The following is a 14,291-nucleotide window of genomic DNA, read 5'->3' as shown; positions in this document are numbered from 1 at the left end:
AACGTGTTTTAATTTTGCTAAATGTGAAAATATTGCATTTTTCACCTAATCTATTAGAGAACAGTGAACATATTAGTGCACTCCATTGCTTTGCAATTAAGGCTGCTGCAGAAAACTGCAGAACGCTTCATGCATCTTGACGGCTGTCGCAATTTAACACACAGCACTTCATTGTATTAGTTTTTACGCAGTCCTCAACTCAAAATCACTCACAAATTGCAAATTAACACAATTTAAACTGATTTTTCACTTATAATTAAAATTTCTCTTTCGCTGATTTGTAAACAAAGGTTTATTTACAAGTTACCACAACTGTCAGAATTGGCAAAACCAAAGTAGCGGTACCACTGACGGCGCCATCTTTGTTCGCTGCATAGTGGCCACGCATGAACGAAAGACACAAGATCACGTAAGAACAAGAGAGTGAAAAAAGTCGATTTTTTTAGCGGGTTCTACGCCATCTTGTTTCACTGGAAAACAAGCGAAAAGTAAACAAAGCAAAGAAAACAACGAAAACCAAAGTTAGCCAAAATTATTGTCAGCCACTTTAAGCGCACAATTTAGGTAAAATGATGCAATAAAATGCTTGAAAATGTGTTGTCATGTTGAATTAACTCTTCTTTACTTAAATAAAAGTGTAAAATAGTGGTGCTTGTGATGTAAACAAACGCTCAGCTGACGAACCCGCTTTCGCAAACTTTTTTCTCAAAACCTGTTACAAATACAACGTCGCGTTCTTACGTGATCTTGTATTTTTGGTTCATGGTGGCCACGGATAGTTGGCATCAGTGTTGCCAGAACTTTTCAGGGCGACCGGCTAGATTGGACAAAAAAACGGCTAAAATGTTTCAACCAGAATTAAATTTTTTCTAAATAAATAAACTACAATTAGAAAGACTAGTAAATCCTTTTATTTTTTTTTTGGTTAATAAAGATTATTTATACGTAGTTAAGCTGTACACCACTTTATTTTTGTTTAACAAAGGAAACTGTCGTTATACGTAGCTAAGCTTTACATCAGAAGTCATGTTTGTATTACTTAAATATAAAAACAGAGATAAATTACAATCTTATGGCATTTTCTTTTCTATTAAACAATTTTGCCTTCTTATAAATATTGGATCATTTTCAGTAGGTTGCTTTTTGTCCCGCAAAATGGCTATATTAGCTGAAAGTATGGCANATATAAAAACAGAGATAAATTACAATTTTATGGCGTTTTCTTTTCTATTAAACAAATTTGCCTTCTTATACATATTGGATCATTTTCAGTAGGTTGCTTTTTGTCCCACAAAATGGCTATATTAGCTGAAGGTATGGCACTTTTGCTTAGTCGGAGGGCAATAGTTTGAGAAATGAACAGGTAAAGCTGTGAAAGCAGAAGGTAGTTTAATTTATTGACATTCGTTGTTGTTGCCGACCACTTCACTTTTAACAAGTTTATGACATTTAACTAAAATCATGCCACCAGATTCACTAGCAGAAAAATTTTTGTTTCTTAAAAAAGTAGAAAAAAGATTGGAAGTTAGTGAAGTTGGATGAAAATATTAAAAGTGTTGCGCGTTTCCAAACTGCCAGAATTAGGTACACCTGAGCAAACGTTCGAATTTAAAGTTTTTTGCTTTTCCGAGGTAGGGTACGTAGGTTGATATCAAATTGCTGACGCAAAATATCTTTAAACCTCTGAAAGATGTACCATTATCCGTGGAACAGGAAAGAGGACGAGTTAAAATGACTTGTAACAGTACCAATTTTTGGATTCTCGGAATTTTCTGATAAAGATGTGGTGCTGCTAAAAATATATATACAAAAATATAAGCACGAAACTATGTATTTGACACAAGAATTATCCACCTAAGATGAAAACTACTGCAGTTTTATTTTATAAAATTTAAAAAGTATGTTTGCACCATGTATTGTCTTCCCAGAGAGTTTTGCTCCACATCGAAATTCATGCTCTTTTATTTTCTAAGTGTAGCGAATAAAACTTCACACTTAAATTTAAGACATTCATAACAAAAATTATATCGCTAGCTTAGAGTGAAAAGTTGCTAAGTCCACTTTTTATGAAAACTCATATTTTGATATTTTGATATTCTATCATTCTTGACGAAACTATGTATTTCTCACAAGAATTATCCACATCATGATTCAATAATACAAGGTTAGATAATTATTGACAGCTGCGGTTTGACACTCCCTTACAAAAGGTTGCATTTACGAAGGACAGAGAAAGGGCAAGAATGCAATCCCTTGTTTCGAAAATGGTAGTAGAAAAGTACGCAAAGTAGGCAATTAGTAGTGAAATTCCTTTCGTAAATTCTAATGTATTTGCAGGAAATCTGGCATTTTAAACGAAATGTTGAACGTAATATTGATATATCTACGTGAATTACGTAATTTATATGCTATTTAGCCGTATAAAAACTGCAAAATGACTCAAAATTAAAATAAGACTACTATGAGATCGATGTAAACATCCAATGCTTATGTTTTCAACAGTTAAATATGCTTCATATGCATATACAAATAAACATATTGCCCAAAAGCTTATACTTTTATTTGACACCAAAGCTACACTGTTTCCATGTAAATTTGCAAAGAAGCAACACGGTGCCACTACTAAGGGAGCGGTGCGAGAGAGACAACTGTCAGTTTATCGAACCTTGTATTATTGAATCATGATCCACATAAGATGAAGGCTGAATTTCTTTATTCATTCTGAACGTTCGGAATAAACTTTTTTGTTTACTTATTCTTTAGAACGTTCCTGATGATATGTTAACGTATATTTCAAACGCATTCTGTTTATTCCGGCTGTGAAATGGGATTATCCGGAATGTATAAAGAAACGCAGCCAATGTAAAATTTTATATTTTTCCCCCATATGGGGATTCATTTCTTCCCCTTTTTCTTCTTATTCTACTTAGCTAAGGCAGTGTCAAATCGAGCTGTCACAACTGATATCACCTTGTCATGATTCAATAATACAAGGTTAGATAATTATTGACAGCTGCGGTTTGACACTCCCTTACAAAAGGTTGCATTTACGAAGGACAGAGAAAGGGCAAGAATGCAATCCCTTGTTGCGAAAATGGTAGTAGAAAAGTACGCAAAGAAAGCAATTAGTAGTGAAATTCCTTTCGTAAATTCTAATGTATTTTCAGGAAATCTCACATTTTAAACGAAATGTTGAACGTAATATTGATATATCTTCGTGAATTACGTAATTTATATGCTATTTAGCCGTATAAAAACTGCAAAATGACTCAAAATTAAAATAAGACTACTATGAGATCGATGTAAACATCCAATGCTTATGTTTTCAACAGTTAAATATGCTTCATATGCATATACAAATAAACATATTGCCCAAAAGCTTATACTTTTATTTGACACCAAAGCTACACTGTTTCCATGTAAATTTGCAAAGAAGCAACACGGTGCCACTACTAAGGGAGCGGTGCGAGAGAGACAACTGTCAGTTTATCGAACCTTGTATTATTGAATCATGATCCACATAAGATGAAGGCTGAATTTCTTTATTCATTCTGAACGTTCGGAATAAACTTTTTTGTTTACTTATTCTTTAGAACGTTCCTGATGATATGTTAACGTATATTTCAAACGCATTCTGTTTATTCCGGCTGTGAAATGGGATTATCCGGAATGTATAAAGAAACGCAGCCGAAAACTCTACATCGAAATTCATGCTCTTTTATTTTCTAAGTGTAGCGAATAAAACTTCACACTTAAATTTAACACATTCATAACAAAAATTATATCGCTAGCTTAGAGTGAAAAGTTGCTAAGTCCACTTTTTATGAAAACTCATATTTTGATATAGGAGGCTAAAGAAATTGAATACGCATCGTTTCGAAAATTATAAAGGTATTTGTTTTATTCCAACACAAATCCGACCTTCTTTAATAAATATCATCTTTTAATAAATATCGACTTCTGATTCTTATGGAGTTTTGCTTTGCTTTAAACGCGCAAAATGTTTGATTCAAAGTCTTGCGAAATAGTTAAAGAAAATGGCTATAGGAAGATTTTTTCCTCTCCTGTAAAATTTTTAAAATGGGACTTAGCAACTTTTATTTCTAAGCTAGCGATATGAAGAAAATTCCCGCTGCGTTCTCCCAAATATAAACTGGGACGCAAAATTGAAGCAAGTTTTGCCTATTTTTCTTTAGTTTATTTAATATGTATCATTTTTTATGAATATGTAGCTCATTACTTAACAAACAACATATACTACAAACAGATTTCACACTTAGTGTAAAAATTATGAAAATTCTGCAAAATTTCAGCAAAACTTGTAACTTTTTAATCTGCTAAAATGACGCGTCCCAGTTTATGTGTATTTGGGTCACTCGCTTAAAACAAAAAACATTGAAATCGGCTCACTTTCTGATTGTTTTTCAATTTTATATAACACAGTCCGACAAGAAAATTTTCTCAGAGGTAAGACTAGCCATTTCTAATAGATTTTGGAGCACTAAATTTATAAAAATAAAAACGTGTATATTTGAATTTTAATAAAAGAAGGCGAAGAGCAAAATCGGCTAAAACGGCTAATTTTTTTTTTGCAAAACGGCTAACAAATCGGCTGCCGGCTAAATCGAATTTTTTCCGGCTGTTTGCTGTCGCAACCGGCTAAATCTAGCCGGAAAACGGCTAAAATGGCAACGCTGGTTGGCATCCGTGAAAGCTTGATACAAATATTTAAAGGTAAAACCGCTCGCTCAATTCGTCGGCCATAATATATTTTTTGAAGTTTGTCTACTTTATAAAATTGAAATTTTCAGAGCAACTCAAATGCCAAACAAAAGTAAAACGAAAAACAAATAGATGAAAATGTTCGAATTTTGAGACTGAAAGTGAGAATGTATTTGTGAGATTGAAAATTTGAAAACATTTTTGTATGTTAGCAAACTTCAAAAATGTTCAGGCTGCCTCTCAGCGGTTTTACCTTCAAATTTTTGTATCATGCGTGAAAGTATGTATTATTTATGTTGTGAAGTTTTGAAATTGAATAAGCACTAAGACCCAAGAAAAATCGCGTTTTTTCTCGGAAAAAGCACCAAATTTTTATTGGAGTACTTAATGGACTTTGTATGCATAAAAATTGTATTGTAGGGATGCAGATATAAATTAATAAAAATCAATGTTTTTTGGTAGGTTTTTTTCTCGATGGTAGGATGGTAGGCCTCTAAATTTTGGTAGGTTTCTTTGCTCATAAAACAGAAAACATCTCTGGTTTGTTGTAGTGTGTCACTTTGTCAGCACTGAGAGAATTGGGACAATATCAGTTTTACCCTCATTCTGTTTCTTGGGTGGGTCCAACTGTTTGCCAAATACTTTAAAAAACTTGTTGCTTATTGGCATAGGCAGAATTTCACCAATTACCTTCGGCGATTCTCTGAACTTCGTATACGCTAAAAAAAGTTATATCCACTGGGTATCTAAAGGGACATCAAATGATTGAATTGATGGACGTGAAGGCAGGTTTATGGATCAGATATTTTTCTTTGAAATGCAGTCTCGAATCGATAATAGATTCAACAATGACAAGGCTGTTAAAATATTTTAAATGGCACTAGAAGAGTGATTCAAATGCATGTTACAAATGTACGTGTTTACAGAATATGTTATTTTTTATCATATATGGCCGGCGAAAATCCTCGGACTGAACCCTCCGCGAGGGTGCCGGCTGGAAATGGGCACTACAGAGCAATCCCGTGCGATGTCGGGAGGGTGTCCAGCTAAGATCAGGGATCAGTGCTGTGTGCTTATGCGTTTTCATCGCTATGCCATACGGAAATGGTCTTTGATCGTGGTCTGGAGGTAGGGGCTGGATCAAGGCGTTACGCGTACCGTACTGAGGATCAGCCTGGCTGGGAGCCCCTAAATAGCCCAGTCGCTAACGGAGCCCTCTGGGAACCAGGCCGCACCCGGTTGCATTCGATGGCCTTACCCTGGGTACTGCGGATCTCTGCCCGGGGCCGACGAACCCTTTCTCCGCGACTCGTGGGAATATGAGCGATTTAAAAAATAAACTAAAATCAACAACAACGGAAATTGAGACCGGCACTCATAAAAAGTCGGAAGGGCAGTTGCCCAGACACCATGGGGCCCATGCGATGCAGGGTCCCTCTACTAGCCACGACGTGGCCAGCACTAGTGGGGTACGTAAGCCTCTGGCGATGCCGGGGTCAGGCGTATCCACAAAAGCGGAAAGGAAGAGGGTGGGGGAACCGAAACGGGATTTTCCCGGCACCAGTGAAGGCAAACCTGGCTTGCAGCTTGCAGCCCCAGGGGGCGCCAGAGCTGATACGCGGGCCCCGCCTCCCCCTACTCCTACTGCATTCACAAGGCCTGATGACAGGCCACCACCAAGCGCAGCCATTGCTAAGCACAGGAAGGCTGCCATGAGGATCTTGAAGAGATCCGCATTAACCCCGGACCTATGTAGCAGGGCGCTGCCCTGTCACGTGGAAGAGATCCGGTCGGAGATAGCGTGGGCAATGACGATAGTGCCCGACTATCAGCTGCCGGTGCTCGGAGAGCCACCAGCTGCGGAAAAGCGCAATAGATCGATNTAAGCACAGGAAGGCTGCCATGAGGATCTTGAAGAGATCCGCATTAACACCGGACCTTTGTAGCAGGGCGCTGCCCTGTCACGTGGAAGAGATCCGGTCGGAGATAGCGTGGGTAATGACGATAGTACCCGACTATCAGCTGCCGGTGCTCGGAGAGCCACCAGCTGCGGAAAAGCGCAATAGATCGATAGAGGTTGCGCAAAACAAGTCGAAGAGAGCCAGGACGCAAGGCCTCACCTTTGCTGAGGTAGCCAAAAATCGGATCCTCCTGGGTGTGCTCGATGAGAACCAGGAAGACGAATTGGCTCTGAGAGCTCATTGGAAATGGGTTAAAGCGGAATTGACGAACATCTGCGTTAGCGTGCTTCGGGAGCACCCCGGACCACCTCCGATATGCCGGGACGCAGGTTGGTTCCAAGGCAACGTCAAGATCGTCGCGTGCGACGATGAAAGGTCGGCGGGCATGTACAAGAAGGCGATGGCCATGCTGGGAGAGGTCTACCCCGGAGCGATGCTACGGGCTGTGGACTTCAAGGACATCCCATCCAGGCCCAGAGCAAGGGCATGGATACCGGCCAAACCGACCGAACCAGAGAGAGTGCTTGAGATTATAAGGCTCTTTAATCCCGAGTTACCCTCTCACAATTGGAAGGTGGTGCGGCTAGAGCATAGCACAAAGGCGACTCGTCAGGTGGTCCTTTTGCTAAATAAGGAGTCGTTGCCACTCCTCGAAAAGACTGGGGGCGTCATCAATTACGGTTTCGACACCGCAAAGATAAGGGTGTACACGAACGACGTGAACGCAGCAAGAGGCAACGAAGTTGAGCCGGAAGCAGACAACAGCGAGGATGAGGTGGACGAGGAATCCAACCAGGCCAATCCGATGGATGACCTGGCTGGTGGATACGCCTCATCTACATCCTCTCTGGGAGTCGACCATATCTTCCGGCAATACACAGAAGAGGAGCTGATGTCAGATGACGACGAGGCGAACTCAACAGTGGTGGAGGGGGTGGGAAGGTGCGGCCAAGATGGTTCGCGTCCTCCAGATTAATCTCCACCACAGCAAAGCAGCGTCGGCTGCACTGCTGCTCCAGCTCTCCAAGGGGGCAGCAGACATCGCCCTCATCCAGGAGCCTTGGGTGATAGGGCATGGAATATGCGGGCTGAAGTCGGCAGAGCACACTTTGATAAGTGGAGCTACCATAGGTAAACCAAGGGCCTGCATCCTTGTTAGTACCAAACTAAAAATATTGTTTCTTCCTCAGTTCAGTGACGAGGACACCACCACCATCAGTCTGGAGGCGAACGGACGACAAATAAGGCTTGCCTCGATGTATCTGGCACATGACAGGCCTGTTCCAACCCTACCGGTCGAACATTTAGTGGAGCGCTGGGACGGGGCCCTGATTCTAGGAGGTGATGCAAATGCACACCATAGCACATGGGGAAGTGGAGACATCAATGAACGGGGTGAGTCACTCTTTGAATTCATACTAAAATCTAACTTAGTTATAAGTAATAGGGGTAGCGAGCCTACCTTCATAACGAAGAGCAGAAGAGAGGTCCTGGATGTTACCCTCGTCTCAGAAGATGCGGAGGTCATGATCAGGAACTGGAGGGTGCTTGATGAGCATTCCTTCTCTGATCATCGCTTCATCCAATTCGACTTAGACGGGGTCCCGTCCAAGGTACCTGCCAAAAGAAATCTAAGGAAAGCCGACTGGCATAAGTACAGAAGAGAGCTTGACAAACGGCTCTCAAGAACCACACTAGCAATTCCAGGAAACTCTAGGGACCTAGATAGGCTGGCAAATCGCTTTACTGCGGCATGTGGCAAGGCTCTGGATCAGGCCTGCCCCATGGTAAAGCCGAGAGGCAAAAAGAAACCACCTTGGTGGAGTACAGAGATTGACGAGGCCCGCAAAAATTGTCGTAGAGCCTTCAATCTCGCAAAATCCTCGGGAGGCGATACGCAATGGGAAATCTATAAGTTAAACTTGAAAGATTACAAGAAACTACTAAGGAAGAGCAAGAGATCCTCATGGAGGAACTTTTGCAGTGGTATGGAATCCGTATCAGAAGGTTCTAGGCTCAGGAAGGTTCTCTCTAGTTCACCTCGTATCGCCCCGGGATGCTTGCTAAGATCCGACGGAGCGTGGACGGAAACTGGGGAGGAATCCCTGGACCATCTTCTGAGCACGCACTTTCCAGGCGCCACCGAGCAGCCATTGAACGGGCCAATAAGAAATAGAGGTCAACCGGTTACGGTAGACCTCATCACCAAAGAAAAACTGATGTGGGCAATAGGGTCCTTCAAGCCTTACAAATCTGCGGGTCCAGATGGTGTTACACCGATTCAGCTACAGCAATCTATGGAGCTAAGCTCAAAATGGCTGTATGTTATTTTTAAGGGAGTCCTCACTCTCAACTACATTCCGGAGACCTGGCAAAGGTCAAAGGTTGTCTTCATTCCTAAAGCGGGAAAAACATCCCATACTCGCGCCAAGGATTTTAGACCTATCAGTCTATCATCTTTCCAGCTCAAGATATTGGAGCGACTGATTGAATCCTTTCTTAGGGAATCGGTTGCAGACAAGCTTATGGCTTCGCAGCATGCCTATATGAAGGGGAAGTCCACCGAAACAGCGCTACACGAAATCGTGTCGCATATTGAGAAATCCCTTGCGATAAAGGAATACACCTTGATAGCATTCTTAGACATTGAGGGTGCTTTCAACAACATCACACCTGAAGCAATCACATCAGCTCTAACTGGTCTGGACATCGACTCACGGCTGGTGTCGCTTATACGACAGCTGCTAGTTGGCAGGGTCGTGCGGGCGGAACTGGCGGGCGTGTCGCTGGACAGATACGTTTGCAGGGGAACCCCGCAGGGTGGGGTCCTCTCCCCCCTTCTTTGGGTCATGGCGATTAATGAATTATTGCAGACCCTGGAAGGGGGGGGAGGCTCCAAGGTCATAGCGTATGCTGACGACCTTGCGGTGGTTGTGAGTGGAAAATTTCCACAAACTCTTTGTGACATTATGCAGGACAGACTAAGGTTAATCGAGAGATGGACCAAGGAAAAAGGTCTGGGTGTTAACCCAGAAAAAACGGACCTGGTGCTCTTTACCAGGAAGTACAAAATCCCCTCACTTCAGCTCCCTGCCATAGGCAATAAGATTCTGAAGCTAGGGGAGTCTGCAAAATATCTAGGCGTAGTCCTGGACAAAAAGCTTAACTGGGCGCAAAATATACAAGAGCGTGTTAAAAAAGCGACGGTAGCCCTCTACAGCTGCAAGGGGGCGATTGGGCGTAGCTGGGGGCTGTCCCCTAGCATCATGTATTGGTTATACACGGTAGTTGTTAGGCCGATTCTATTATATGGGGTCTTGGTATGGTGGCCAAGTCTCAACAGGAAATCTACAACTGAAGCACTCCAAAAGGTGCAAAGAACTGCGATGCTCTGCATCTGTGGGGCCCTGCGCACAACTCCATCGGAGGCTATGTGCGTGCTCCTCGATATTTTACCAATTGAAATTGTTGGAAAGCAATCAGCGGGGTGTGCCGCCTTGAGGTTGAGGGAACTACCAGGCTGGAGGGACACTCAGGAAGGCCACACCGCAATCTTAAAGGACGTAAATATACCGGACACGGATTACTGTGCACCAAGGTTGAACTTCACAAAGAGGTATAGGATTTCCATTCCAGATAGAAAATTCTGGTCAGGAGGGGCTCCCGATGACAATGGATCACTCCACCTCTACACCGATGGCTCTAAGCTAGACGGCAAGGTAGGAGGGGGGGTCTTCTCGGCCCGACTGGGGCTGGAAATATGTTTTCGCTTACCCAACCACTGCAGCGTCTTTCAAGCTGAGGTCGCTGCCATACAGGAAGCGGTTGAACACCTACGTACAAGAGAAGTCATTTATAACGATATCTTCATCTACTCAGACAGTCAGGCCGCACTCAAAGCGCTCGACTCGGTCACATGCAGTTCAAAAACCGTAGCGGACTGTCGCAGATCTCTAAACGAGATGGCTGAGCAGTCTGCTCTTCACTTGGTATGGGTTCCGGGGCACCGGAACATACCAGGCAACGAAAAGGCGGACGAACTTGCAAGAGAGGGCACATCCGCTCCACTTTCGCAGGCCTGGAAGGGATTAGGCATGCCGCTCGCTACCTGCAAGCTCATTCTAAGGGATCTGTCTCTTAAACTAGCAAGGGACAGGTGGGATAGCCTCACCACTTGCAACAACACGAAGCTTACATGGCCTAAATGGGACAAAAAGCGGTCGAAGGATCTCCTCATGCTGAGCAAAGGAGACCTAGCCGCAGCTGTGGGTCTGCTAACAGGCCATGTTGCTATCGGGGGGCACGCGGAGAGGTTAGGGATCCCCCATAACGAGTTCTGCAGAAGCTGCAGAAATGAAGAAGAGCCAGAAACCTTGCGGCACCTGTTATGCGATTGTCCCGCACTTTGTAGAAGAAGACAAAAGTTCATGGGTTCAGGATTCTTTGAGGACCTAACCGACATAGCCGAAGTAGGCATACGGCAACTTCTGGGTTTCGCAAAATCCACATGATGGTTTGAGTAGGAGGGTTCTAACGATCCGCGTGGTATCACAACGGGCCCACAACCTAGGGCCTATGTGTGCTAGTGGTGTCACTGGCAGCCACATCAACCTAACCTAACCTAACCTATCATACACGAAAATTAAAAAGAAAACAACTTATTGTTTCCAGTAAATCGGAGGATCTCAAAGTTTTTAACCGCAACTCGAAGAAGTTAATGGCAAACCAGCAGCGCGTAGATTTTTCCCCCAGCCCGGCGGCTCCTAGGACATTTGGCAAGCCTAGCCGTGAGGCTTATTTTTACCTTACTTATTTATGAACATATACAGTCAGCGTCAAATATATGAATACCCAGACGTTTCTTTATTTATATTTTCCATAACAAATTATTCTTCTTTTTTTATAAAAATATAGTTAGTTCAACAGCAAAAACCAGAAAAATCAATTTTATATATAACTCGTTAAAATTCAAGAACTACCAAAAAATTGTCATAAAAATTTTCAACTTTTCAATTGCATTTCTTAGAAAAATTCTGGGTATGCAAATTTGTAGCCTATTAAATTTTAATATAATAAGGAGCAAGTTTCAAGTTTAAAAATTATCGTTGATTTTTGAGATTTTTTTTGTCGAGGGTGTTGCATTTTCTTCCATATAAAAAATGCGAAACACCCTTGCCAAAAAAGTCTCAAAAATTAACGGTAATTTTTAGAGACTTGAAAGTTTAGCCTTATTTTATTTAAATGGAGTGGGCTACAAAACTGCGTACTCAATTTAAGAAATCGAATTGAAAAGTATAAAATTTTGGTGGAAATTTTTTAGTATTTCTTGAATTTTTCCAAGTTCTATATGAAATAGAAAAAATCGGTTCTGTTGGTTTTTCTGTAGAAGGAATTATATTTTTATAACAAAATAAAAAAAAATGGTATGGAAAATATAAAAGAAGAAAATCGTCAAAACGTCAAGATATTCATATTTTTGACGCGACTGTATATACTTCATAATAAATGAGTGATCTATAAAGGTTAACGCTAATCCCCGATTAAACATAGTTATCGACGTTACCGACTCCCTGTTGTATGCATGGAGTCGTAGACGTCGATAACGATGTTTAACCGCAGATTAGTGTTAACCAGACATTGAGTAACCGGCCCTGAGTGTAAAAACCAGCAAAAAAATTTATTTACTGCCGTCAAACGCCGTTTTCTTAAATGGTAGGAAAAAAGCCATTTCGGTAGGTTTTTGAACCAGCTCTTGGTAGGAGAGAAAGTTTTTTAGTGGTAACCCTGAATACTTTTTCAATTGGCTCAATCACGTGATCATGATTATTTTGAAGACAGTAAATCGGACAATGATTTGACGTATGCATACAATAATTTTGACGTCTTGTGCAAAAAAGAAGATAAATTCATAACAAAATAACTATAATAATTAAAGAGACGCTGGTGTGTATGTAAATTTGTCTCTTTTTTATATTTTAGTTTTTACCTCAAATAACTCGTGCGAAATGCGTATTTCTGTAACTTATAATTCAACGTTCACGTTCGACATTTTGCTCAAAATGAATTGTCTTAACTATTGTCAGAACGCCTACGCCACGGAGACAATTATCAGCGTTTTTGACCACTAATACGTATTTCTTTATTGCCTGGACAGCATTGTCCAATGTAAACGCGCCGTAAAATTCTTGCTCTTATTTTCTAATTTACAGCTGTGTGCAGCCAAGGCGTGTTCAAGGCGCAAACAAAGTGGTGTTGATTGATCAGCTGATTGGATATTTTTGTCTCTACACTAGTACAGGAGAATGTCATCCAAGACGAAGTGGCGCACCTTTAGGATGTCAACTAAACGAAATGACGAAAATTATCTCCTATTCCCTTTCGTATTGGCATCCTCCTGTACCAAAAAGCAATAACAAAATACACGGGACTTTTACTTATATGCAATTGCCACCACCTTGTATGGTGTGGTGTATACGCCTTGGGCGTATTCAATAAGGTGGTATCGGTACGACAATAACTAAATGTACATGCATTTTGTTTTTGCTTTTGCGGCGAGGACTGTCAAAAATATCATACGAAGAGTGTGAAAGAGAACAGAAAATAATAAACAATCAACAGCTCCAACCAATCAACAACAGTCATTTGGCATATGAAGCCGTGAGGCGAAGAAAAATAAAAGGGTACTGCTATCACCTTCTGAATACAACTTGCGTCCAGCGTTGCCGTTACGCTTAGACTGGAACTTCAAGTCGTTTCAACTTTCTTGCTTTGCTTTTGACATTTTCGTTATTTCCCATTTAAAGAACCAAAAACTTGAGTTCAACACAATTGAAGCGTGTAAAAACAAATAGAAAACACAAAAGAGAATGAGCAAGAATTGCTTTCAAGTACTTGAATCATGTAAATCGGGTGTGTATGCATGGAGTCGAAAAAGTCGATAACGTGTTAACCGATGATTAGTGTCAACCAGGCTATGATCAACCGGCCCTAAACGTTAAAATTTTCTTACTTTTACTTAATTTTTTCTACAGTTCCTATCAAACGAAAGCAAAAACCAGAAATGAAGTTTCATGAACTATATAGCAGTTTAAGGGCCTTGTTCTGTATCACGAACGATAGGCAAAACGAACGATTCGTCTGCAGACGACAACCTCTCTGATTGCGATTTTAAACTCTAACGATTGTCTTCGTCTTGCTTTTTATACATTACCGACGTTTAAACCGACTAAAATTATGCCCCGGGCTAATTTTTGAAGCATTCCTCTGCAGACGAATCGTTCGTGTTGCCTATCGTTCGTGATACAGAATAAGGCTGTAAATCTACACTACAGTCTCTTATAATCTTGTGAACTAAAAGAACATAAAGACCTTTTCTTTCCGACCCATTAACACCCTTAACACCTGAAACATAACGAAATTTCATTTTCCCTTTAAATGTGTCTTATTTGAGCGTATTGTTACGATTATCCTCGAAACCTTGAGGGATTACCCAAATATACTCGGGCTCGTATCGCTGGATTGTTAAATAAATGCTAACGATGACCGAATTGTAGTACAATTAACTTTATTGTACAACAAACAATTTACAATACTTGCTAATACAGTAAA

General features: G+C 41.1%; 1 protein-coding gene across 1 annotated transcript; it reads left to right on the top strand.

Moving 5' to 3' along the window:
* The first annotated feature begins 5,679 nt into the window (after positions 1-5,679).
* LOC108363145 (uncharacterized) lies at positions 5,680-13,814 on the top strand. The gene is made up of 4 exons (XM_017616426.1): positions 5,680-6,576; positions 6,767-7,814; positions 7,874-8,078; positions 12,893-13,814. Exons 1-2 carry the CDS (start codon positions 6,042-6,044, stop codon positions 7,657-7,659), a joined length of 1,428 nt encoding a protein of 475 aa, XP_017471915.1. The 5' UTR covers positions 5,680-6,041; the 3' UTR covers positions 7,660-7,814; positions 7,874-8,078; positions 12,893-13,814.
* The last annotated feature ends 477 nt before the right edge of the window (positions 13,815-14,291 follow it).

Source organism: Rhagoletis zephyria, unplaced genomic scaffold, assembly GCF_001687245.7.
Source record: "Rhagoletis zephyria isolate East Lansing unplaced genomic scaffold, Rhagoletis_zephyria_1.1 Rzeph_scaffold_00025, whole genome shotgun sequence".
In the NCBI taxonomy this organism is placed as follows: Eukaryota; Metazoa; Arthropoda; class Insecta; order Diptera; family Tephritidae; genus Rhagoletis; species Rhagoletis zephyria.
The sequence above is the reverse complement of the archived record's forward strand: the minus strand, read 5'-3'. Positions and strand labels throughout refer to the sequence as shown.